We start from the raw sequence: 26,016 nt of genomic DNA on the forward strand, positions 1-26,016 counted from the left end.
TCTGTTTACTGATTGACGGAGGTCATGTAACATTTGTCTAGCTCTAAAATAAGTATTGGCGAAAAAAATGTCCTAAACCTTCATTCTTACCCAATAGAAAACACACAGACTTGCTGCAGAGGGACGTTTTACATCTCAGTTAAGTGATACAGTATGGTACCAACACCTCACAGGTGGAAGTTGGCCAAGAAGCTCCAAGTTGGATGGAAGGCTGTGTTGCAAAGAGGGACGCTGGTGGCAGGCTGCAGAACAGAGCTCAAAGGTAGAGTCTGACAAACTGGATTAACTACAGATCACATTCATTGTCTGTCCTGGCGTGACTTGACAGGATTAAACTCCTGAACAAAACATATTTGCCATCTGGACAGCTCTAACAATGGTGCCCTTAGAACTCACACACATTTTCAAACACGGAATAACCAGAGCATGTCAGCTTAGGGATTCATGGCATTTTCTGCAGAGCTTATGGCCTGAGAGTCAAGACTGTGTTCCTCTCCCCGATCCCTAGTATGTAGGCTGGCAGAATAAATGGAAAACACAAACTAGCTCACTGTAACAAGGCAAATTAGTTTTGGAGATCAATGACTAAGGTATCAGGACTATTTCACTTACGTATTTAGGCAGAAGCCCAGCTACTGTGCTTTCACCTAATATGCCTCAGTTAACTTCAAACACCACAATGCAAAAAAGCATTGCAAGTTTTAAATCAGATTTAAAAAACACCACAAACACACAAGCTTTCATTTCTTTTAACACTCATTTATGGTACAATATAAGGTAAGGAGGACAGGAAAGATGATCAGTTTAGACACAGAAGATATCCCCTAAATCTTGCTGTCTTCCCAGGCGTAAACACAGAAAGCACAAACTTGTGGTAGCAAAACCAGAGGAAAAGCCCCTTTGCCCTTCTCTCACTATTGCCCTTCACTGGGGCAGAATGTCTCAAGCCCTCATCACAGCAAGGCTCCATTTAAATAAGTGCTGTCACCAGATTCAATAATGGTTGAGTGCTGGCTTGTGGCATGTCTCCACCTCCCCCAATTTCAAGGCGATTGCTACAGAAGTCATGCATGCAAAGCAGGGACAGAGAAAACAGTGTCTGTTGGGCTGTCGTTTCACATATAAATCTCAACAACATTGCAAAATTTAAACTGACAGTCTTTGTTTCAACAGAGCAGAATTGGTACTATGAAATGCACTCCAGATGCTCAGTGGCATTTCTCAGTATGAATCTATTCCCAATTCAAGGCTTGCTAAGCAAATAAATACCCAAACTGAAGATTTCACTATGGGGAAAAAAAAAAAAACACATTAGATTTTGCCAAGAGATGGAATAAGCTTTCAGGGTCTTCAAAGTGGTTGCAAAGAAATACCCTCCCCACAGATATATATGCAAAATGTCCCAGAAGCTTCGGAGCTGGCTCTCCAGGGTCTAGGAAAGGCAAGGCTGGAAGCACAACTGTGTTAGCATAACCTCCCTCTGGGATTTCCTGTTCATTGTTTGCAGAAACACCAGCTGCAGAAGCAAGAGCAGCTTGATCAACACAGACCTCTGGATCTGCCCGGTGTCAGCAGAGTTGAGAGGGAATGCAGAGAAGCCCTTCACCAGAGAAGTGCAGCACCAAAAGGCTAAACAAACCTTGTGACAAACAGAAATAAATCCCTTCTATGCCTGGGGTGGCACCAGAGACCAGTGACCACTGCTATCTTGGACCCAGGCTGAGAAGGACCCTTGGGAACACATGAATGTGGCTCAGGGTGGGGAGGAGCCCTGCAAGTCTCCCTCTTCCTTCAGTCCCTTTGCTTGCCCGCACCTCCTCTCTCAAGCATCATGCATCATCTGCCAGGCTACTGTAGAAAATGCACCTTTCAAACAGACCTCAATTCTGCACAGACCACTGTCATATCAAAACAAGCATGGGGAGCTTAGCTGTTTTCATGCTTAATTCTCTGCTTAAATTTTCTTGAGGCTGCACAAGACCAAACCCTGCCATACTGGCATGCACCAGCCTGCCTCCAGGAAGCACTTCTGTGCTCCAGGTAACCCTCCTCGCCCTTCTGCTTTTGACTCCAGTGGAGCCAGGCAATAGGTACATCCATCTCCTCCACTTCGCATTCCCAGCACTTCCGCCAGAAGAAAAAGTCTGTTCTGTAACTCAGAGTACTGCCTGGCCAGATGAATCGTTACCTCACAGGGTTAATTAACACTACTGAGTGGCAATTGTTAAGCAAACAAACTTCCTGGAGAAGCTAGAGATTTTACAGTCTTTTGCCAAGTCTAAATATATTCAGCTTTTTAAAGCTCTGACTGCACAACAGTTTAATCACATATGAGTACAACAGTTAAATATTATAATTTAAATATATGAGCAACATCACAAACTTGGAGAGGATCTGGGACATCAGGAGGAGGAGGTGGGGGGGCTTGAAGCAGTGCTCGGGCTCTGATGAGCCAGAGCCAAGCTCTGCTGGGCCGGCTGTGTGCAGAGCAGGAAGCGATGGGCTTCTCTGCCAAGAGCACATGACAGACAGCAGGGGAGCATCCAGCACTCTCAGATGGTCTGGCATGGAAATTTTCTAGCTAGCGCTAGATGATCCATGCTGTAACCCCTTTTCTTCCCCATCCAGTCTCTCCACATCTCCCTGTAAGCCCTGAGTCCCAGCCAGCCCCTGGCTTTTACAGACAGATCAGTTAAAAAAAGGGAAGCATCTTCTCCTCCCTGCCCTGATCATTCCCATGTCATCTGGAGCATTTTTCGTTTCATTGTGCTACGGTGTATCTCCAGACTGGTATTAAAGGGGAGGCACAGGGGTTCTCTGACTGACTAGCTCATGAGAAATCCAGTGATAGCCAAGTTATAAGGCACTGGTATAAAATGTCAGGCACTTTAATGATGAATGTAGTTTTAGTACTTAATTTTGCCTTTGCTTTTAAAGTTAAACTTGGTCTGTCACACCCATTTGCACACATTCCTTTGGAGCAGAAGCACAGAGGGTAAAATATAGGGCTGCTGAATCTGCCTAACTTTAGAGCCAGTATCCATATTTCACTGTAGCAGGACGGTACACAAAATGACAAGCATTTGTAAACACACAGTTTGGACCACAGTCGATTTACAATCTCCTGGGAAAGCTTTTTTTTCTGTCACCATATAAGAAACTAACACAATTTGACTGCAAAGATTGCATTGTGCTCCATACATTCCTCGGAGATTACTTTCCCCCCAAGTCTCCCTTCAAGCAGGAAGCTTCTTTTTTTGTTAATACAGAAGCTGATGGAAGTTGACTAATGCTGTTAGCTATCTTTTGATCGGAATTGATTTGGCAGAAATTGAAATAATCTGCTAGAAGAAAACTAAAGTACTACTATAAAAACGTACTCCAAGATTGAATTACTTTGGTTTCAGAAGTGGAAAAACGTTGCTTTGCATGCATCTGTGCAGTGACAAATGCACAAAGTACCTTGAGGCATTTAGGAACAAACCCTCCACAGTGACTGCCTTCACTGGAACAGGGGCAGCAGAGTTCAGCTCCCCATGGTGCAATATCCCTAAAAGACATCCCAACAAGCTACCTGCCATTTTTGCTTACAGTCCACAGTGCCAGGGAAAAGACAGAAGCATGCATATTGAGACTGGACTTCTGTTTGAATTAGGGATGGTGAAACTTCTTGCACACACATACTGACAATAAATACAAACTAATTATCTGTTCTCTCACCCAAATCCAGCTGCATCGGTCTTGTTTACATGCAAGCTTCTTAAAACATTGTGCAAGCACTTAGCGAGTCAAATCAATTCCAGATCTTTTACCCAGAGCCAGGTTATCTGTTAGGAAGGTAGAACGGAGGCTCCATGATCCAGCCACAGGGAACATGCCAACTTTTAATACAAGTTTTACATAAAACACACCTAAAAATAGTTTGAAAGGAACTGTCCCCCTGCCCATTCCAGGCTCTCACAAACAAGGCAAAGCGGTGGATGCCATCTAGGAGGCAATCAGCTGTGAGCATCCAGCTTCCCCTCATGCTGGCTAGCAGTTCCCAGACCTTCTGGATGAACACATTTCCATTACTTCCACAGTTCTGTATACCCACGCCAAAACAAAATGACACTCATAAACGTGACTAGTCAGCTGCTGATACTGTTTGACAGTTACTGATCATGGGCTTGTCTGGAAGCAAAGACACATGAGAACAAAGTGATGAAGTCTGTAAGCACTGCTTGAAGTTTACTTGAAGAGAAACTGCCTCACAAACCTTACCTGTGCCAAGGATGCTCCACTTCCTTTTTTTAGCTCTGATAAGTTCTCGCTCAGTTTTCCTCCCTTGTTACTTGAGTTGCATTTATAGCACATCCACCTCATCAGGCCTTTAGTTACTGTCCCACACTCTTTACTCAGCAGACACAGCGAATGGTACAAGTGGCCACAGCTGTAAAGAGAAAAATTCTGCTAGGTGCTTGAAAGCCGGGTAACACAGCCTGACAGCTCTACACTTTGGAGGGGAAATTGCTGGCCAATGGAAAACAAGGCTGCTTATCTGTAAATACAGATCAGCAGTGTATATACTCCCTTCGTACCTCCACACCCTCCTGTAGTATTTCTAGACTTGCAAAAATAACAGTAGATGCCCATTTGCTGATACAGCTACAGATCAAAATACTAAGGTACTAATGATCTTGTCTTATTTTACAGCCACATGGTCACAGACAGGAATACTGCAGATGCCAATGGAGCACGTAGTCAGAGCTGCAGTAGGTCTGAGATATACAAATACAGGCAAATGAACCCATGGTGCTGCAATTGCACGAACTGCATTGCTGGGAGAGATGACAGATAAACTGACAGCTTACTGAACAGCTCTCACAGAATTGTAAGGAAATTCTTTCCAGCCAAGACAGAGCTGGCTGCGTGCAAAGAAGGCTGGCTCTGATGGGTTTGATTACCCAGCCCTTTTACAGTGCAAGGGAGCAGGGATACATGCTCACAGGAATACATATGATTACTTGTGCAAGTCAAAGACCAGTACCTTTTTTTTTCTTTTTCTTTTTTTTCCCTTTTAAAACTACTAACATGATCACAGCTGTGACCCTACCCCTTAACTTTACCTGAAAACAATTATCTCATCAGCAGTTTCTTGCCTTCTTTTGTACTGCTGTAGACAAATGCAGCAGTAATCCTGCTTTGGGGTAAGCCCTCTAGTGACAGAAGCTCTTAGGTTACACAGGGACCAGTGGAGATCATGGTTTAAAAGATTCGTAGTTGTCTCTAAAAGAGTCTGTGTGGAAGACAATATACAGAATAACTATGTCATTTTGTCATCTCCAGACTGCAGAAACTCCATACTGATCAATTCTTCACAACAAGCAGCTTAGCAGATTACTAAGAGCAAAACCAACCCAACAAAATTGCTTATCTTTATATTTCTAGCCACTGCCCTCAAAATACTTATCCTTTCATCACATGTTAATGGAAGCAATACCTTTTCACTCTTAAATAGATAAGGTCTTTATTGATTTTTGTCAAAGAGCATTAAAAGAGACATAGTAGGCCCACTTTGTCACCATCCATACCAGACTCCCCTTTTTTTCCCTCTAGCTGGTAAGCTACTGCTTGCATCCCCCATTTTAGGAGAAACGTGCTGATAAAAATCAAAGCCCAAATGCACTATTGCAATTAAAATATGAAAAAAAACACTGAACCTCCCATCTGCTAGTTCTTCCCAACTGAGATTTCAATTTCTGAAGAACCAAAAGCAAAATACCCTTAGTTTTTAGCAGTCAGTGCTTCTTTCAGAAACAACAGGTATCAGGCATAGGTGCTCTGGTCCGTGATCTATCAGTGCTCTGTAGCAGCAACTCACAAAAGGCTGCAGAGGTTGCACCAGGGGTTCACATTTGGCTTAGTCCAGATGTGACATACAGTCTGTACCAGACAACTGCCAGGCAATGACAGAGGACCTGTGATGGTCAGAGCAGACCTTTACCACGAACCCAAACAGAGATAATGGCTCTTTATGTTCAGCCCTCTACAGTAAAGCTAATTCCCATTTTATTTTTAAATTGGATGCTGCTGCATGGAGGCCTGAGCAGTAGCTAGGATGGTAGTGCCATATGGTAGGCAGAATGAGGGAGGGTGAGTTTGGAGAAAGACTACGCATTCTGTTTTGGGGAAAATGAGTTGTAGAAAACTGCTGAAGTTTGGAAACTGGCTAGGATTTGAGACTGTACAGAGAAAGGAGTGAGATAAAGGTGAAATCTCATCAGGTGACAAAGGAAGTCCAGCATTACCATTAGGAAGTGGCAAAAGACCCTAATTTAAAAGGAACTTATCTAAAACCACAAAAAAAGACAAAACATACTGGTTTTGTGCCTTTGAATCCCTAACTGCAGGATGAGCTGGGAAAAAAGCAGATGTTTATCCTTCCAGTACATTTAACATAAAACTGAACTACAGAGGTGTTCACATCACCATGTACCTGCCAGTCCCTTCACTTGCAATCTGCCTGTGAGCAATACAAACTCACTCCCCTTCCCCCAGTCACACAAATATACATCACTTGCATGTCCATTTACTTTGCCCTGCAGAGAGCAATGGCAAATGAGAGAGGAGTAGGCTTGATAGCCAAGAGTAATCCCTGTATACAGCAGTGGACAGAACAGAAATGCATGCAACTTACCTGTTCATAGTTAAAAGTGTCTAGCATTCCCAGGACAAGTCCTTGAATTTCTCCAAGTTTCCCTTTTCCATAAACTGGATCCTGTATGAAGAAATGAAAAGCTGCAGCTGAATCACAGGATATGACCATTCTGGCTTTTTTTTAATCATTTTTTTTCCCTCCAGATTGGCATCACAAACAGAAGTTATGACTCCAGATTTAAAGATGCTGTACATGCACAAGGACAGCAGAATAATCCTATGTATTGATGGGAAAATTGGTAATTGGCAAAACTGAGTAGATGCCAACATCAATACTAATTACTGTGCTTGGGTCAAAAGACTTCAAATGTGACCGTGGAAACTTCATTCAGGAGATGCAAGAGCTGACTGGAAAATGCACTTGAGGAATATCAAAGAAAACAGCAGAAAACACCCTGCAGCAACACAGGAGGAATCAACTCTGTCTGTGCTGTCGCCTGACACCAACTGCTACAGGGGTCTGCTGGTCAGGGAGCTCCTGGGCTGCCTGCAGGGCTCCAGGCACCACACTGCCAGTGTGCTTTTGCCCAGGTCAGAGTGTAATTCACTTCTCAGTCTCTGTGCATCCACAGGTCACTCCCAAGCTCATTCAACACCCCTCAGCTGCAGGTTGAAAGTGCACAGATCCAGCAGGCTGTGCAACTGCACAGCAGTATGCAGAAATCCTGGGCAATCCTGGTCTCACATCCCAGATGACAGAACATCATCTAGGGAACAGGGACCTAGGGCTCTCCTGTTGCTGCATGGATGATTTCCATGCACCCTGAGCAGCTTTATTTCCATGTCCCAGCAGTACAAGTGAAGGGTTGTGGTACAAGTCATTGCCCTGGTGCAGCTCAACCAGCTTCCTTAGGCCTGCTCCAAACCAAACATCCCCTTCTCCTCCGCACCCACTCTGGCACCCTCTCAAGCATCGCTCAGTGCAGGACAGGAACCCTGGCCTAGGATGCATCTCCCTGTTCTGGGGTGAGCTTAGCAAGGTGTCCTTTGAGAGCTGCTCTCCATGAAAGCACAAAGCCTCTCAAACAGGCAGAGATGGGCAAAGCACTAGAAGAGGGGAGAGACTTCTGCAACGTCCTTCCCTCCTGCCAGGCCCCATTGCACAAGAGAGCAGGCTCCTGCTCATGGGTGCACTGGATCAAGCCAGGAAATACCTCTGCCCAACAACCAGCATGGTGAGAGTTTGCTGAGAGCTCCTCATGGCCACAAGCATTAGCAGCCACCAGCACTAGTGTCTCCTGGGCAGAAGTGACCCTGAAAGACCTCTCCATGCAGTTGCAGAAGTGCCCTGCCCCTGCCAACATGCAACATGGCACCACTTCCAACTTGCAGGTGCCAGGAACACAGCTTCCTCCTACTTGTATTTGCAGCAGCAGTGTGATCAGACTAGAATGCAACACAGTGAGATGTCACTAAAGAATATGCCCTGCAAGCTGTTGGCTAATCAGCTGGGATCCAGCGAGTTTTTGTGTCTTTAACATAAACGGGAAGCAAGGAAGAGGAGTCAGGTTAGTAGGAGGATCTCCTACTGGCTACCACAGTGGTGTGATCCACACCATGCAGGCCAGCTTCAGTTCTGTCTCTGTGGCCCAGACAGTGTGATCTGCAAAAGAGCAAGGCTGTGCCCTCCCCACCCCAAACTGGCACCAACAATGTGTGCCTATAATCAGAACAAGTCTATTCAGGAATGCCTCAAAAGAGGATCAGGGGAATTCATCTTTGTGTAACACACAAATCCCCAAGGTTGACAGACAGTCATTGAATTGGACATAGAAAAAAGCATTTTGCCCTGCTGGGAGGCAGTGGAAGGATACTGGGGAAAGCCTGCTGGAAGCTGAGAGAAGCCGACTGGTGAAATGGACAAGACATTGGCAAAAATAGATAGACTGGCAAGACGTGAAAAGGAAACTAACCTAGAGAGTCAAAAAATGATGGAGACGCAGTGGAAACTGGAACAGAAGGAGCTGGATGAACAAGCTCTGGATGAGATGAATGAGAAAAGGAGTAGGAGCAAGGCTGATTCCATGCTGGGACTGAAAGTGAGGGAGAGAAAGGAGAATCAAGACTGAAAAAGCAAGTTGACAAAGACGACTAAAGTAGCATGGAAGTTACACAGCAAGATACCCAGAGAGATCACCAAAACAGCTACAGAAAGCAAGTCAGGCAATTTTTGAACAACGGTCTTCAGAAGAAATGTGACAGGCAGAAACGCCAACGTTCAAGCTTAAATAAAAACAGCACTGAGTAATAGCACTTGAGTCAAAACCAGCTGTAGATTTGGAATATAGAGAAGAGCTCGACATGCTGCAGAGGCTACTTTTTTGCTAGGTGAACAGTACAGCCTCAAACCACACTAAGTTTTCTTTCTGCATGCATAATTTAAAAGCAACAGCATAGAAAGTACACTACACTGAGTCACCATATGAATTATGGAGGGCAACAGGGAACTCAGGACTTCCAACGCAGCATGTACGTGATCCATAACATAGAGCAAGTTATTTTTGTATCCACCAGATACTCACTTTTGTAAAGCACTCAAGTATATGGCTAAGGAAACCCAAACAAGTAACTCACAAACTGTACAGATGCAACTATGTACATATAGCAACTCAAACTTCCCAAGCTGCAAGTGGAGACTTTCAAAGCAACTTGTTTCTTGTCTGGATAGAGAGAGAGGAGGAAGAGGAGATATGAAGAAGAGAGAATAATAAAAGAGCCACCTACAGCTTTGCAGAGGAGGAATGCAAGTCTGAGGGCCAACTTTCAGTTGCTCATTTTTTCTCAAGTCACACTTGATGATCTCTAAAAAAATGGCAGGTAGGAAGAGAATGGACTTTCTCCAAAGAGGAGGCATGTGGTCCAGCAAAGCCTTATACCAAGCCTGGCAGTGAAGTGCAAATGGTGAAGTTCATGCACATTTCCTGCTGGCAACCATTAGACAGTGCTTCACAGGCCTGGGTTGCAGCTGTCTACCTTCCTTGAGCATGAAATCCAGAGCTGTAATTTCACCTTTCCAGCAAGTTATGCTTTCTTCCAATTTGCTGGTTTCAGCCCCCACAAAATTTACAGCGCCTTGTGAGATCAATTACTTTTATGGAGGAATGTTTCATTAATTCCACCTTATAAAATTTGCCTCAGCTTGGAATTTATGCGTGCTCCAAATACACTGTACGGGATGGCACATTAATAACAGTCACTAGCACCAAGCCAGGAACAGATCATAGCTACTGTTTCCAGGCTGGTATTTCCCCCGGGACATGGCAACGCTCAGCATGGTAAGCCAAAGCCACATTCACTGCCCAGTGCCGCTACCAACAAACAGATCAGGAAAAGCTGGCAGGTATCCAGATGCAAGCCAGAGATGCTCATACAGACTTCCAGCCAGTTCTGTCTCTTCCATTTCCAACGTCTTCCCGGGCCCAGGAAATAGCACTTTCTTTGCTAACAATGCTTACAGAACTGTGCTAATAAACGCACTATGAACTCAGAAAACGCATTCACTTGCAGCTTGTCCCATCTGCAAGGGGACAGAGCAACTATTGTACATAAAACTAATCCCAGAGATGACCTTCAGGACTGGAAAGAAAAAAACAGGCAGAGCCCTAAGCAGGGGTGGAAAAAATTCAAGCAAAGGCTTTCTGGATCTTTCTGCTTCCAGTCTGGAACAGTTTTTAGAGACTCCTTCCTTCTCCACTTTGGGGTTCTTACAGGTAGATTTTAAATTTCTGGCTTCTCCAGTTCTCCATTTTGTAGGAGGCATCAGCTGCATCTACTTACAAAACATTCATGAAGGATTACAGCTTTGTAAGGGAATTAACATTCAACCTTTCAGCCCTCTTCAGACAGCATCCACATCCTTAATGACATGGAATTTTTTATAATGCTCAAGAGGATTCCTCTAGTACCTCTCCTAATACAGTTATTTCAGACTTCCTATTTAATAAATAACTTTACAACATTATTAAGGATGAGCAAGAACATAAATATATCAATCGTTATTTCATATTACTTCAATTATATAAAGTTGAATCAATATGCTGTAATAGGCAGATGCCAGGAGCCTACCTATTTTCTGTGAAAGCTGTGGAGTCTGGTCATAGCCCTTTGGCAAGGTGCCCTTTAGCAAAGCATTTTGGTTGCAAAGTTAACATTTGCATAAGGTATAATCTGTAAGCAGTTAAGCTCAGAAGAGGAAGAAAAACAGTCCACTAAAATTGGAATACTCTAAGTCCTTTTCAGAAAAGGCAAGATAATCTACCTCAGTTTATTGATGTCACCCACCTTACAAAAAATCCCCCAGTTAATTCCTGGGCAGCTGTTCTGCCTTCCAGACCTGCAGCTCCAGTGCATCTATGCTCTACCACCAAGACTTGACCTCTGTTGGAACAGCTTTTGAGGGCACTTCAGACAAGCACCGCTTATAATTCTGGGTTTCACAGAAATATTTTGAGGGCTTGGGAAAGGCTGTATGTTCTCCAGGGCCCAGAAGAGCTGGTTTAAGAATTTACTTATGGTCACAGTTAAAGTGGAACGTCAAGCACATTTTGAACGAGGCCCTACATACTGCTCAGAGCCAAGACAAAATGGTTTGGCACCAGGGTTTAGAATTTTACATAGCTTCAAAGAGCAACGACACAGCTTTGCAAAAGGAATACCCACCCAGGGCTAACGAAATAGAGATCTTTCTAGCTGAGAAAGCTGTTGAGACAGTCTTCTGGGGAAACACAATGTTTGCATGCCATGTTGTGATTCTTCCTCACAGGGCACTTAAATGGCATTCCCAGATAATCCAAGGAAGCAGATGACAGGTCACACTACACAGGGAGGCAAAAAATCCAGTGCTCCCTGCTGTCTGACACAGGGGGAGTTTCTTTCCTGATCTCAAACATGGCAAGGGTTCAGAACCCCTGAACATTTGAGCTGGGCACTCAAAGATGTGGCCACGCACTAAGACATACTCATCGCCATTCCCAACATCATCTTCCCAGCTGAATTCAAAGCAACATTCTTCCAACGGCCAAGCTGTGCACCAAAATAAAACCCAAAGAAAACCTCCCACAGGCATCCGGTGCAAGCCTGAAGCAACAGCTTAATACAACACAGCTATAAACACACAAGCAAGAGTGGCCTATGGTTTACGGAAGCTTAAGTGAGATTCAGAGGCAAAAATCCACCTTATAACAGCCAGCAACTTCTAAAGGACATAACTAAGCTGTCATCATCAATCAGAGGAATCCCAGAGATGCAGTAAGGGGCTGACCCTCTCTACCACCCAAAAATGATTCAGGTCAGATCACTCATTCCTATACATCTTAGGTGTTTGCAAATACATGAGTGCAAGTGAGTGAATGAAATCTATAAAAGAATGAGTGTTAAGAGGCAAAGTCAACTTATTTAGAGATCCTGTAAATAAATACCACCTTCCCTTCCATAGGATCTTTTAATGAGTTTTATGACACTGTTTTCCCTACACCTGTTTCTGAGCTACAAGGTACCAATTACTACTCCTATTTTATGAGGTTCTGATACTAATGTTCTTTACCTGGGAATTCAGTCCTTCTCTCAAATGCCTTTTAAGAAGTCATCATCTCTCCCCATTTTTTGTTCTAGTTGTACAAAAACATTTGCCTTTTTAAATCTCTGTTTTGTCAGACTGAATTCGTAAGGCTGACCAGGGAAATGGAACGAGCAGGAGCAATTTCCCCCTGCCTCCAAACCCAGTGACCAGAGTTGCACATGCTGCTTTAAATAATGCCTTACACATTTCTGTCCCTAGTAAAAGTACTTCACCTGATGCACCATAAGCATCCCATTATCCTTTGCAATAGTGCCATCACACCAACCACTTCCCTGTGCAGCTGACAAATACATTTCACTCATCTGTTGCCTCCAGGACATGAATGCCAGTCTCTAGAAAAGGGTTTTTCTATTTCTGCTAAAAGACTCTGTAAGAACAGAAATGGGATGAAATATTTGAAGACTGTAAACAAGAATTTCTATTTTTCCCAAGGGAGAACAGGTTCTTCCTCCACACTGTAATACCTCCCAGCTGGGTTATCTTTACAGTGGTCACTGGTTTGCCTCTCAACCCATCCTGGTAATTCTCAACGTAACCCAGGAAAGCCTCCCTGTAAACCTCCCCACTTATTAATTCACAGCTTCTGCATCATTTCCTGCCTACATTAAACATCAAACAAAGCTCAATAGGAAACTCTATCTAATGTCCTCGTTAAAACTAGATGAAATAAGTTATTGAAGAGGCATTAAGTTTGCTCGACACTTTCTACCTTTGATAAAAACATATTTCATTTGATCATGCTTTATATCCGCTCTTTTACAACATTTTTCACTGTCTTTAATTATGATTTTTTCCAAAATCCAAGATTGTGCATAATACTAAGATCAAACTAATAGGTTGCTAGACATGCGTATTCACCCTGTGAAGCCTGTAAGCCCTTTTCTACATTTTCTTCTCTCATCTGGAATAGAAACCCTGAAGAGTAATTCAACACTTTCTCAACCCTTCAATCATTCCACTCCACAATGCAGACAATTTCTCTAATTAATTTTCTGCATTGCTCAAGGTTTGCTATTAAATCCCAACCTCGTCTTTTGTCTATTTTGCAAATTAACAAATCAGATCTGCTTGTGATCACTCAACCCAAGGTCCCGTTTTGAAATCAGCTCTTCTACAAGATGTTTGCTGCTCACTAACAAACATCTCTAAAATAATACATTGCACCATCAGTCAAAATGGCCCAGTCTTGATCTCTTTCTCCAAAGCTTAAAAACTTTGCTTTAGTGTTTTCACAACTGTCCATCCCAGAGCCTTAGCTAAATGGCTTTCAACAAATTTAGTTTCAAGTTTTGAGAAATTCATAGTGGCTTTGCCCCTAAAACTGCTAAGTTTCAGTTCAAAGTAATTGCAACCTTTGAGATAATATTTTATTTGGTTTGCAGAAATTACCTCAATTATCTTCTCACAGGTCTATGTGTTCCCACATGTCTCCTCAGAGCATCAAGTCTTCCAGGTCATTCTATCAGCTTTTCCAACTTATATCTCACTAACTGAACTTTTACTGAAATACTTCGAACCAGACAATTAGCTAATCTGGTCTTTAATGACATGGAAATTGCTATCACATCAGGAATGTGTTCAGCTCTTCCCAATAACTGAGCGGCACAGCTTGGTAAAAGCTTCTTCTCTTCAGAAACTCACCTGTAGAATTCTCTGCAGGATTAAAGGAAGACCAATAAATGCAGCCATGTTGTTCAGCACTTGCATTGTCAAACTCTTCAAAGCTGAAATATCAAACATAAAAGCCACCAGCAGTTCATTATGATTCAAGGAGTAAGGAGAGATCGATCTTTCAGATTAAGAGAGTTTTATTTCAGTTCATGTTTTCTAGTTTGAAAACAGTCTTTGTATTTTTTTCTTCTGCACATGTTTTGTATCGGAAAGTATATTTTAAAGTTTTTGATATCACGATGCCTCTCCCTTCCCCTCCCACACCCTACCTACAGTAAAGGTTCACATTTTGAGACTTACTTTGTAGCACTGTCATTCACTTTTCCTACTGCTACCAACAAAATAATTTGAATGCCTTGTCCATGTTATAGTCCCACAGACTCTAAAACTTCCTAGCATTAACCTTTGCATGAAACTTGTTCCTTGATCCCCAGTTCCCCAAAGTAAGAGCCAATATTGAGATATGCCTGGACCCAGCAATTCAGCTTCTTTGTGGGGATAATTAGCTAGTTAGAGCAGTTGGGGAAGTATGCACATTAGGAATGAAAACAAAATAGTTATGCAGGATCCAAGTGTATTATCCTCTCATCATTTCTGGTATCACTTCAGATGATTACTTTTCTGCAGGCATCAGCTCCCCAGAATGGATATTCTAGGGGACATTCTGAATTTAGAGGAAAAGATGAGTTGAGGGAAGAGAGGTGATTTATATTTTTGGGTTACTGATCTCTGCAAGACTATCCCCAGCAGTCCAGATACAGCTAATAGTCACTGGAAGGAAAGAAATAGAGGGAGGACAGACAGCATGATCACCACCACACTTGTAATATGTTGCAATCCATGCACAACTACAATCACTGTGGAGCACAGGGCTGGAATGGACCAAAAGACATTATTCTGTCCCAAGACCACAGTATCTAAAGCCCCTTTTTAACTAGTCTTAAGTCTCCCATAAAGGGAGGCTTTTCAAGATGTGCTGCTGACGCCCACAATAGATTCAGGGCACTAGAACCGGAGTAGAGAATTTAGCTAGTGTATTCAAGTTCTACTGATTTTATATACAATAGACAGGTGCAGGGATAAGCATACAAAAAGGCTAGACATGGAAGATGACAGTGCATTATGTCAGAAGTTCCCAAAGTGCAGACTGCAACCTACTTACAACCTAGAAAGCCTTTGTACATGCTGTGCACCTTGGCTTTTTCATAGAGACCATCCAGCTTATGAGCAGAGGCTGTGGTAGGGTTCCTCTTCCACTCAGGACTTAAAAAAAAAAATACCTGACAGCTGCAGCCTACCAAACACCCAACCTGAGCTCAGTCCTACAGCCATTGCAGTTCAGATGTACTGCAGAAGCAGCAAACTTAGGAATTAACAAAACTGCCTTTCTTCTATTCATTCAGTAGAGGAGGAGAGCCAGCACACAGATTTTGATTAATATTTGGGGTCACAAAGGCCAAACTACTCACATTCGGAGTATCGACACTGTGAAGAACCAGATAATTTCTGTGGGGACATCATAGCCTCCAGCAGGGGAAACCAGAGGGCCTGAAATAATTGAATGTGAGGAAAAAAAAAAGTAAGAACGTGGCAGTACTAAAAATGAGCTGTGACCAATGTCAGAGTCGATTTCCAAAGACTCACTTCCATATTCTGAAGAACAGAACTACATTTCTCATGACTGCAATAGAACAGAACTGAAACACGTTAAAATAACCTCAGAGCAAAGCACTTAGGGATCTGCTTTCAGTCTAGATTGCTCATATCTTAGACTAAGATACTATTTCATTGGGCTCTGAGCACAGAAGACCTTTGGCTCCTGTCGCTCCCTCTTCTCCATTCTCACCCGTTTCTTTACTGGAATTGTGACAACATAAGAATCTACTCTTACTTCATTCAGTCCCCAACTACTTCTCCATGTGAGATGCAAACTCTGGTATAGAGACTGCTTACATAACAGGTAGCACAGTAAATGGATCCCAACTGGAAATGGGCATCTAAATTCTCCAGGCAGTATACAGGAGTTGTGAAAATTCACATAATATTGTACTGGGGAAGCTGGTCCTTCATTTCATGACCAGTCTCAATTCTTACTTGGGCATCAGCAAAGCAATTCCAGCAGGTGGAACAGGACCCAGAGTGAGAGCAAACACTAACTCAAATCTATCCAATTAGGCAGGCAGGCCACAAGCACTCAGGGTGTGCACACAGACATCTCTTCAATAAAACACAGCAGCTATCTGTTGCACAATAAGATCATTTAAGAGAAGAACCAAGTAGGTCACCTCATACACTGGACAGTGCTCAGAAGAAATTACAGAATTCTTGACTTCCAGACATGCCACCTCTTCAGACATGGGAACAACGTTCCCAGTTTTGAGTTCAGTTATGTAAGTTATGCATAATCTTAGGAGTAAAGATGCCTTTTACATTACTGATGTTGGCAAAATGGAAATGCAATCTCTGTACAAGGAGACAGGCAAACCCAGTTCTCTCTCAAGAGCTCAAGCAAGCTGTGTTGTCTCCACCCCTCAAAGACCAGGCTGACATTAAATTCAGGATTTGTGAACGTAATCAGGACAGCAATATTCTGCAGCCACAGTGACAGCAGCATCAGCTTTGTGCCACCATAAAGTTGGCTCAAACCTTACTATGCCTTCTTTAGTGTCTGATTGACATTCAAGCCAAAATTTCAACTGGAGCTAAAAATGGGGGAAAGGGTGTTGTCTCATCTGCTTCTCCACTGCTGGTATGCACTTTATTTTGTGCTTCATCCTTACAAGTGAGGATTTCTCTCTTGTGGGTCTGAAGCCTGAACCACTGCAAGAACACAAGGCAGAGGAAAACAATGACTGCTTGAGACATATCAGTATCTAATAGATGGGGAAAGGAAGAAGCATGTGAAGAGAAAGGTTCAGGAGATGCAGAGGCCTTTGTTGATTTTAGTGATACATTTTTTAATTCCCTTACCTCTCGCTGTTGCTGGTCTAAATTGTGTGAATTCCTCTGGCAAAGGGCAATTGTTTTCATTAAAGTATCTTCAATGTTTTCTAGCAAGGGGAGTTCAGCTGAGCCTAAGTTTTTTTGGGAAAAAACAAATTGCAATTATAAACCCCATTAGATATGTTAACTCCCAATCATTCTGCAAAATAAAATCATGTTGTTCTTCTAAAATCTGTTCACTGCAGCAAGCAACTAAATTATAAAGACAGGTCCTGATTTTTGGCACTTTTCCTGAATAGCACAATAAATTGGGCATATAAAACATTTCATGTAATCGAATAAGGAAGATCTTAGCTGTGGTTTAGGATACAATGAAGTAACAAATATGAGCACTGCATTTAATTAGGTGTCCATAAGTCCTTGGGCTAGTGAACAGTACATCTGTGCATATACTCATTTTCTGTAGGCAGATCATTCTTACTTCTCTGAGAAGTTTGCTTCAAAAAAGCTATTTCCAGATGTCTCTCATCACTGTTCATATATAATGCCTGCTAAAGCTCAGTAATGAGTTTGAATGGATTCTAACATAGGAAACGTGTCTGGTAAGCCAGTAAGAGTACCAGTCACAATTAAAAGAGCTAACAGGGCAGATGACCACACACACAAAAATCCATCACATTTTCTTTACTCTGATCTTGCTAGAGATCAGAGTAACAGAGTAAGGAAGTGTCATCAGAATAACTACCACAGCCATGTGAATATAAATTTTAAAAATGTCACCACAATACCTAGAAACCTGAAAGAGGATCTCATTATACCAGGTGTCAGACATATGCACTTTACATTTTTGTGTTTATCTCTTTTTAATAGAAAATGGAATTTAACTTGATAACTCTTACTTTCATCATCTTGCGTAAGCATCAGCAACTTGCTCTGCAATCGCTGAAACAAAAGAGAGAACTCAGAACAGTAAACTTTCATAATCTTGATAGAATTGTTTTTAAAAGGTATGGTTACAAAGGCTTATCCTCATTTTCTTTCCCAATATGACTAACATAGCATAAATTTCTTTCCAAATATGGAAAGGAAAACAGGAGCTGAAAGATTATTTTTGATTAAGAAAAACAAATTTCAGCATCTATTATCTACTAGGTGTTTGCAGACGTGCTAGAAAAATATACTGACCTGCTGAGTCTGCAGACAACATATTGTTATTTGACAGAAGCTAAATGCTTCCATGGATTCTAGTGGAAACAAATTGAGAAGCAATGACAATATCAAACCTTAACATACGCCATCATGCTGATGGCATGTCATGCCACACTGGCATGGCAAAAATGCCACATTCAGGATTTCAGTGTACTGTACCTCAAGCATAACCAGAAAGGCACCATGGATATCTCCCTTCTTCTCCAGTAAATATGAAGAAGCTTCATGGAGCTGATGTTTCTGGGTTATCTGAGTTAAAAACAAAAAAAAGGTGAACATCTATCTTAAGAAATCTGCCAGTGTAAGTTTACTCCACAAGACAACGATGACCAGATGGTCAGAAAGGATTGTGTCTCCACGTGTTCCCAGGCACGTTACCCAAGTCTGAGCGCTGCTACTTCCCCCCGCCTCTGGCTATAACGTTTTCGTTTCGCAACTTGCAGTATTGCCACCATCAGCATTAAAATCTTTAAATAAAAATAAATCTATAAATCAAGATCAAGGACAGATTATTGTCAAAATTTTCACAAAGGGAAGAAATAGTCGCTCTCCCAGCACTAGTCAAATTTTGGCAGCGTTGCTTTCCAAAAACCCCAGGCCCATAATTTCATATACCTTCAACATATTAATCAACATTAACACAGCCAATCTGCATTCTGCAGTTACTCAGTAGCTTCAGTGGACTAATGGCCTTTTCTTATTAGCCCTGAGACTAAGTTCAGAATCAGTATATTAAATATTGCTAACCATGCTGCAGGAGAGCAGTTAAGCAGCTCGAGGGGAGAAACAGTGTAGGAAATGGATTGGAAGAGTACCCAGGAACTAATCCACAACCTAGGCTAAAGTACATTTACAGTACTTTAAAGAGGTAGGAGCTGATTTGAATGCTTCCCCTAGCACCTGTCCGTATACATGTCTTCCCTACCTGGATAGTTTCTTCCAGTCTGCAGTATTCCAGGACTTTAAGCGTCTCCAAAACCTGGTCTGGGCTGTACTGACACAGCAGCTCAATGAACTGCTCAGTAATGCAGGGTGGTAAGTGTATGAGGTCTTGGTTAATGCCTTCTCTGGAATAAAAAAGGCACAGAAGACTCAAGTCAAATTCTAGCCCAGAAGTTTGGCTGGAAAGAAGAGTTTCTTATTCAGTTGTGTGTTGTCTTTTATCCTTAATACAGAAGTAAAAATTCTGGTTTTAAGAAAAAAAATTATGCTGTTTCTACTAGTTACTGGTGCTGGAGGTCTGTTAGTAGGCATTTCATTTGTTCCACAACATACTCTACTGATGCTTCAGTATAAATTAGACTATCAAAGACCCCTGTGAAGAAAGATTCCAGCACAGACACCTCTTCAGCAATTCTATGGCAAAGAGGTACAAAGAACTCACCTAATTTCTTCAATGAAACCTTATGGTCTCTGAGTGGTCTTTTTAGATGCTGATCATCTATCTGTCATATAGACCTTCTCTGCATATGTTTGAAGAAATATTTTGTTGCTTTTTACTTATTGCTCCTGAAATTCTTCTTTGACCTGCTTTATCACATTTTAATGTTTCCTCTGCTGGAATACGATCCCTTTTATCTACCTCATTGAGATATGACTTCATGCTTCTGTTAGGGGAACATCCCCATTTTTATTTAGTGCCTCTGCTTGGACAGAACAAAACTGGTGAATTGGGTTTTGCTCTTGCAGAGGCAATAACTCTATGCACTTAATGGTCATTGGTAGAGCAGATCATCACCTGTAAGGTTTTGAGCCAGACCCTGCATATTGTTCAGCCAAAGGCTGCATCCTCTCTCAAGGGTTTTGCAATCAGCTGCCCTACAGAACCATATTCAGCTGCAACTAAAGACATCGACCTCATCTCCCAGCATGGGATCTGCTCAATCAACACAGGTAGCTGAAGTCTCCCACCTCTGCTGTGTTTCCTGCCCTTGTTATCTCCCTGACCTCCTCTGACCTGTCACAAGTAACACTGCCATGATGGTCAGGCACTCAGCAGTGCAGACTTGACACTCTTCTCTTCTGGTTAGGGCTGTGGATAATGCTGCCTGGCCTGAGCTGCTCAGGAGGCCAGACTAGGGCTTCCCTTCTGATTCTAGCCAAGGTAATTTCTGCAGGTGAAGCTCAGAGTACAATTAAACTCATTTAATAAAGATGTCCTTGTAAAAAGGATTTCTCCAATTCCTTTCCAGCAGCAGCTGCTGGCACTGCAGTGGTTTATGCAGTGGCCTTTTTCTAATCCCTTGGCTTATTATTAAGTAAACTCCTAATGTGGGGGAAACAAAACAGACAACAGAATTGCATGCAGTGCCTGTGACTGTCCCTGTGTCCTGACTGTTTTCTACTGATCTTATTTTCAAAAAGGGCAACATGAAGCAAGAGATTTCAAAGAGTTAGGATGGAAAGGATGATACTTTCCTAGCGATACATATAGCACCTGCAACCCTTCAAAATGAACAGCAGTTCACCACCACTGTAGGTTAAACTTCATGTGGCAGTTCTAGGATTGATGCATCCCGGAGAGAAACAGCAGAAGTTTATCCTGTCTAGGAAACAGGGCTCTTAAACCTGTTCTGAAGCTCCTGCTAGGAAAGAAAACAGATCAACGTATATATTTAGTTTTGTTACCTTTCTGAACAGAAATTCCTAATCAGGAGAAGATGTGTTGATGTGCAAACTCTACAACCATGGGATGGAAAAGGTCTGATATACAATATGATCCTATATTTCCTGGGAGCTACAAGAGCTAACAGGATTATTATCATCCAAGAAAGGCCAGGAGAACGCTGTGCCCCTAGCAAGTCAAAAGAAGCTTACTGTGATTACAGTGTCAATCACTTGATTATAAATGATATTTGCCCAGAAATGAAAGCCTCATGCAGGTATTGATCACAGCGTCCAAAGTATGGACACAGTTGTACAAAAATTGGTATCCAAACTATTGTCTTCCGACATCAAATAAAGGATGGACTTTTGAAGGACCAAACAAGAACCCCAAATTCTGTCCTCCTGCATTCACCATCCACTCCTCCCACAACACATACCCTATAAAATCCCCCAGTGCCTGTAAGGGAGTGAGTGCTCTACTCTTTTTGCAACTAGACTAAAATAAAGAAGCGCTTTCTATCTAAAATGACCTCTGTCTACCAAAATGGGAAGAATGGCAAGTCATACATTTTTAGTACAAGAACAAACTTCTAGTCTGGAAATAACTCTGGCACCTTGTATTCATGACTTCATGAGCAAGCCGACCTTTTCCTTAACCATTTCACTTAAGAAATGCAGAGAAGAGAGAATGGAAAGAAAGCTGGATTTTGATAATGTTAAAAACTAAGCAACAGTCTTGAGCCTTGCAGGTCCTGCTCAGCTCAGTGTGATCAAGTTCATCTTCAATATAACCATTCCAAACATCTCCCCTGCCATACTCTACATGCTCTTTCCTAAAAGGAAGAGATAATCACTGTTTTCTCACAAAACCTGGCACAAGTGAGCCTTGCAAGTGTCACGTATAGCTGGTCAGTGAGAAGACCCATTGTCATGCAACCTAAAAGTTTAGGTGTCTGTTAATATATTTATAGACCCAGAACACTGTATTGCTAAATAAGTTAATATTGTTAGTATAATAACAAACACATGCTGCGAACAGACATGCTTCACTGCATTGGTTTTTTTAGAGGAAAAAACTTGAGAGTTTAAAATGGAAATGTAGCAAAGGCTGTGATTAATGAGCTGAGCAATACACACTACATTCTCTCTTTTCTGTGGCTGCTTGTACGATACAAACATACAGACATTTGGTTTTAATTTCCCCAGGCAATTTCTGTTAACCCTGTTTCCTCCCTTCCCCCTTCCACCTCCTTTAAAATAAATCTCTAGCTAAATTAAATGGGCCGAATTAATCCCTAATGCAATTCCACCAACTAGGATAGTTACACTAGCATGATGAGTCTTGTCCCCATATGATCAAGCAATCATTCGCATTTGCAACATTAAAAGCTCATTTACTGCTCTAAGAGTCTTTATTTTAATAAGAATTTTGCTCAAAAAAACATATAAACATTTAGATTGACTGAAAAGAGACAGATATTTTCAGAAGAACCTAATCACTATTTTATGTATAGATATACTACAAAGTATAGGTATACCTGCAGATTAGATCTTGCATAGCAAGATTTCTCCTTCCCTCCCCACCTCTCTCAGGATACAGTTCAGCTCATTTCGATAGGTCTTAGAAGCAGACAACCTCATAGCACTGAAAACAGGCCACAGGACCTTGAGTGTTATTAAAAAAAAAAGCCCCTCTAGCAACGGATCTCTACAGAACACTTCTTACTGACAACATAGTTTAATAACAGTAGGTTAAGCCTTGGGCTTGCAGACCTTCTGCTTTACTGTCAGTCACTAGCACATGTGAATCCAAAGTATTTAGTAGTATTTTGTTCATTTTTCTGCATCACTGTCCCACTTATCTTTTGCTTATTGAGTATTCTGGCAACAACAGTCCAGTCAGTACATGGTTTATCTCCATTACTTGGGATGCTGAACATCTTACTGCAGTGCAGAGAATTGGAACACAGAGGGAAAAGGAACTGTTCATAAGCTTTTCTAAGGGACACACGGCACAATGTGACAAGCCATGTGGCCTAATGCACCTTGCTGAACGTCAGCCTTGGAGGGAAAAGCAGAGATCTTTTGAAAGATCAGATAGAGAAAGTTGCTTCCTATTGCTGGTTTGAACACATCCTGTGTTGCTTTTGATTAGAAGATAAATACAGGATAAATGGTTGCATTTAGCTCTAATTATGGTAGAGCTAAATTAGATACGTTTATTACTCAGATTATGGAAGCCACTTTATGCATAAGATTAAAATCCAGGTTAATTACTACCTTCAATGGGTCTTACTTGCTGCAAGTGATATCACAGCATAAACAAAGTCCTACTTAACATCCAGCTGGGTATCATTTCTGCTTAACTATTCAATTTTTTTAAAAAAATTATTCATTTATTAACCAAATAATCTAATTTCTCTCCTATAAAACCCAACCAAGATGTTTTCCTGGCAAAATGCTGATTTTATGTTGACTTCTAGGAAACAAAATAGGTGTGGAAGTTTACACCTTCCATACAAACATGGCTATAAAACTCAGGAAATAACAAAACATGTCTTTATTTATTTATTTATTTTTAATTTACATCCTAACAAAATCCAAAAAGTTACTAATTCTAGGTTCTAGCTTCCAAAGCATGCTTTTTATTCCACTTCAACAAGAACTGAAACATTGACACTTGAATTTAGATAATATTACCTTTTCCTAATACTCCTCCTCATAAAGCACAATTAATTCGTAGCTAATTGACAAAACAAGGTCTTGCCTTAAATTGCATTAACAATTGCTTGAAGGCAATTGGAGCCGTGCATATATAAATGTTTTACAAAATAAATAAATAAAATCAAGGTCTTGTAGCATTTGAAACTGATTCAACAGAAAGAGAACACTTGGTGCTGAAATACTGAAAGAACAGGAGCAGATGGAGCAAGCAAGTAGTTAAAGGGAAGTTTGCAGTGAAATACAGCAGCAATTCTGAAATAAGATAGAAATGAAAAATGCCAATAGACCAAACACTTTTCTATTTATGTTAAACTTGGGCACCTTGGTCAAGTAATCAATCGGTGGGTTGAGAACAGAAACTGCCATTTCTTTTCTCAGGGTAACAGGGTTCTCTTCCCTGTCCTCAGTCACAGAGTAACCATTTCACAGCCTTCTCAAAGAAGCTGTTACAGCAATACCCAAACTCCCACCAGCGTGGGGGAGGCGTCACATTGCACATACTGGAACCCACACCACTTCCCAGTCAGGAAGCTGGCATGGGCTCTGCTAAAGGATACCTCCCAGAACACTTATTTCTGTGCTATCCTTCTCAACTTTGTGCAGTTTGAAGAGCAAGTCACCTTTTCCAAGCCCTAAACTTGGCTGCAAGCTGACTGTTTCAAAGGAATTTATTTTAACCCATGGTTTCAAGTTGTAGTTTGCAAATGGTCTAATTTTCTTACATACCTCGGATCAAGGAGACTCCTCAGAAACTGGAAGAGTAAAAACTGGTCCTGTACAACAGGAGGAGACAGAGTATTACTATTTTAAATAATGTGCTATAAACCAGTGAGTCCTGAACTACATCCATTGAAGAAAATACTGTTTACGGCTGGTGCCTGCTGAAAAGTTGGTTTAGGCATTTGTCTTGCGTAAATACTCAGAGGATATGTTTGCTGACAACAGCTCTGTCTGATCTCTGAGTGCAAGCCATACTGAACTCCAAACTGAGAACTGAGGTATCAAGTGATGCAACCAGCACCTCAGAGATCATACATTTTTATAGCCAGAACTCTACAAACAGGCCAAATAATTTAAATGTAGCAATTCCTGCAGCTGAGTAACTATCAAGCTATTTTTCTTCCATTTATGACACAACGACAACTTACCACTACTCTTAGCAATCATTTCTTACAAGAATGTCAACCCCACTGCAAAGAAGCACCAACATCAATGAAGTTTGACAACTTACCTGGAGGTTTGTAATGATGCTCTCAATCTGCTCACTGAAGTGAATGGCTACCAAGTCAGCTGCTTTACATGGGCTCAGAAACAGCAACTCCTTCGGAGAGGGAAACACAACAAAAAGAATTACTTTTAATTTCATAGGCAATATAATTATGCAGTTCCACCGAGTCCATTCATATTGCAACTGCATCTTTGACTAGATGAAAGCTGTAAAATAATGAATACCATCACACAAAAAGTGATTTTGAAAAAAATTAGAAGGAAGGGTAGTTTGTAAAAAGGCATTTTTGAAAGTCAATAATTTTACTACACAACAGGCCTTGTAAGAATACAAAACTCTTCACACCAACGAGACTACATCTCAGTCCTAAGACGAGGAAATTACTTCATCAGGTTTTCTGACAACTGCCTTTTACCCGCTCCCAACAAGACCAGCTAGTGCCAGCTAGGGGTCAGCAGTAGAGAGGAAACAAAGCCCTCAATTGACCCTAGGGAATTTCTCAGTCAAATGGAAACCGTGTTTAACTGGCTTGAACTGAACCACACCGGAGGTTTAAAAGCAGGTTTCCTGTAACTGTTAACTGTAACTGATACCTGTCCAGACCTGAAAAAAACTGAATAATTTCTTTACTGTAAGAAAAGGAAAAAATTCTTTAAGATGCCTGTGGGTTTGTATCCTGTCAACCTTGATCTAAAAGGCTTCGTATCATAGAAGTTTACACAACCCAGAACATGAGGGTTTTTGCTCGTAATGCTTCCAAATGCATCCATGCTTCCAAACAAATGAGAAGCAACTGCTTCAAACCAATACTGGGAACCTGGTAACCCTTCCCAAAAGCCTCTGCTAAGCCTACAAAGGAGACAAAATTGCTTTACTAAACAAAAACAACTGTTACAGTGGTAAAGAAAGAAAAATTTCATAAACATACATCTGGAAGAAAAAAAAAAGTCTGAAAAAGTTACTTAGCACTAGCTTGGTCTCCAGATAGATGTAGCAGCCACCAAATTCAGCCATTGCCAGCAACAGACCAAGGTGACAGGAAGAAAGGAAGTAACAAAGAAGAGTGTGACTACTCCACAAGCTCTTTAAAGAAGAGCTATCATAGAAGATACATTTTGTGAGGTTTCCAAAACAAAATTTGCCTACCATATTGTATGTAAAGCAGCTCTGTGGTGTTTGACCCCACAGCTTTACATACATGAGCCACAGCTCTTAGTTGCTTTCCCAGTGCTCAGGAGCACAACCCCTTCATCTCATAAGCCCAGGCAATCCAAAGGACCCAGAAGATCTTAACCACAGCAGCGCAGAGGAATGCAGAAAGCATGTAGTGTGACTGCCTTCATTTCTCTCTCTGGAC

At 41.7% G+C, this 26,016-nt stretch overlaps 2 protein-coding genes across 7 annotated transcripts in view; one reads left to right on the forward strand and one right to left on the reverse strand.

Annotated features, from left to right (window-relative positions):
- C7H3orf70 (chromosome 7 C3orf70 homolog) overlaps positions 1-1,894 on the forward strand; it is a 33,754-nt gene extending 31,860 nt beyond the window's left edge. The window contains exon 4 of the transcript XR_012043254.1: positions 1,508-1,894. The gene's annotated coding sequence lies outside the window, so the exon portion shown is untranslated. The remainder of the gene's footprint in view (positions 1-1,507) is intronic.
- The window catches only part of VPS8 (VPS8 subunit of CORVET complex), an 88,384-nt gene that overhangs the window by 9,105 nt on the left and 53,263 nt on the right, over positions 1-26,016 (reverse strand). For 4 of the 6 annotated variants that reach the window (XM_072866495.1, XM_072866499.1, XM_072866496.1 and 1 more), the window contains 11 exons: positions 24,663-24,752; positions 24,158-24,204; positions 19,026-19,167; positions 18,260-18,349; positions 17,791-17,833; positions 16,919-17,022; positions 15,418-15,496; positions 13,919-14,001; positions 6,680-6,760; positions 5,109-5,278; positions 4,264-4,432 (listed from right to left, as the gene is read on the reverse strand). In XM_072866495.1, coding sequence (XP_072722596.1) covers positions 4,264-4,432; positions 5,109-5,278; positions 6,680-6,760; positions 13,919-14,001; positions 15,418-15,496; positions 16,919-17,022; positions 17,791-17,833; positions 18,260-18,349; positions 19,026-19,167; positions 24,158-24,204; positions 24,663-24,752 — 1,098 coding nt within the window. Of the gene's footprint in view, positions 1-3,530; positions 3,828-4,263; positions 4,433-5,108; positions 5,279-6,679; positions 6,761-13,918; positions 14,002-15,417; positions 15,497-16,918; positions 17,023-17,790; positions 17,834-18,259; positions 18,350-19,025; positions 19,168-24,157; positions 24,205-24,662; positions 24,753-26,016 lie in introns of those variants that run through there. The other 2 variants (XM_072866497.1, XM_072866498.1) reach the window with 2 other exon arrangements.

This window comes from Ciconia boyciana, chromosome 7, assembly GCF_034638445.1.
Source record: "Ciconia boyciana chromosome 7, ASM3463844v1, whole genome shotgun sequence".
In the NCBI taxonomy this organism is placed as follows: domain Eukaryota; kingdom Metazoa; phylum Chordata; class Aves; order Ciconiiformes; family Ciconiidae; genus Ciconia; species Ciconia boyciana.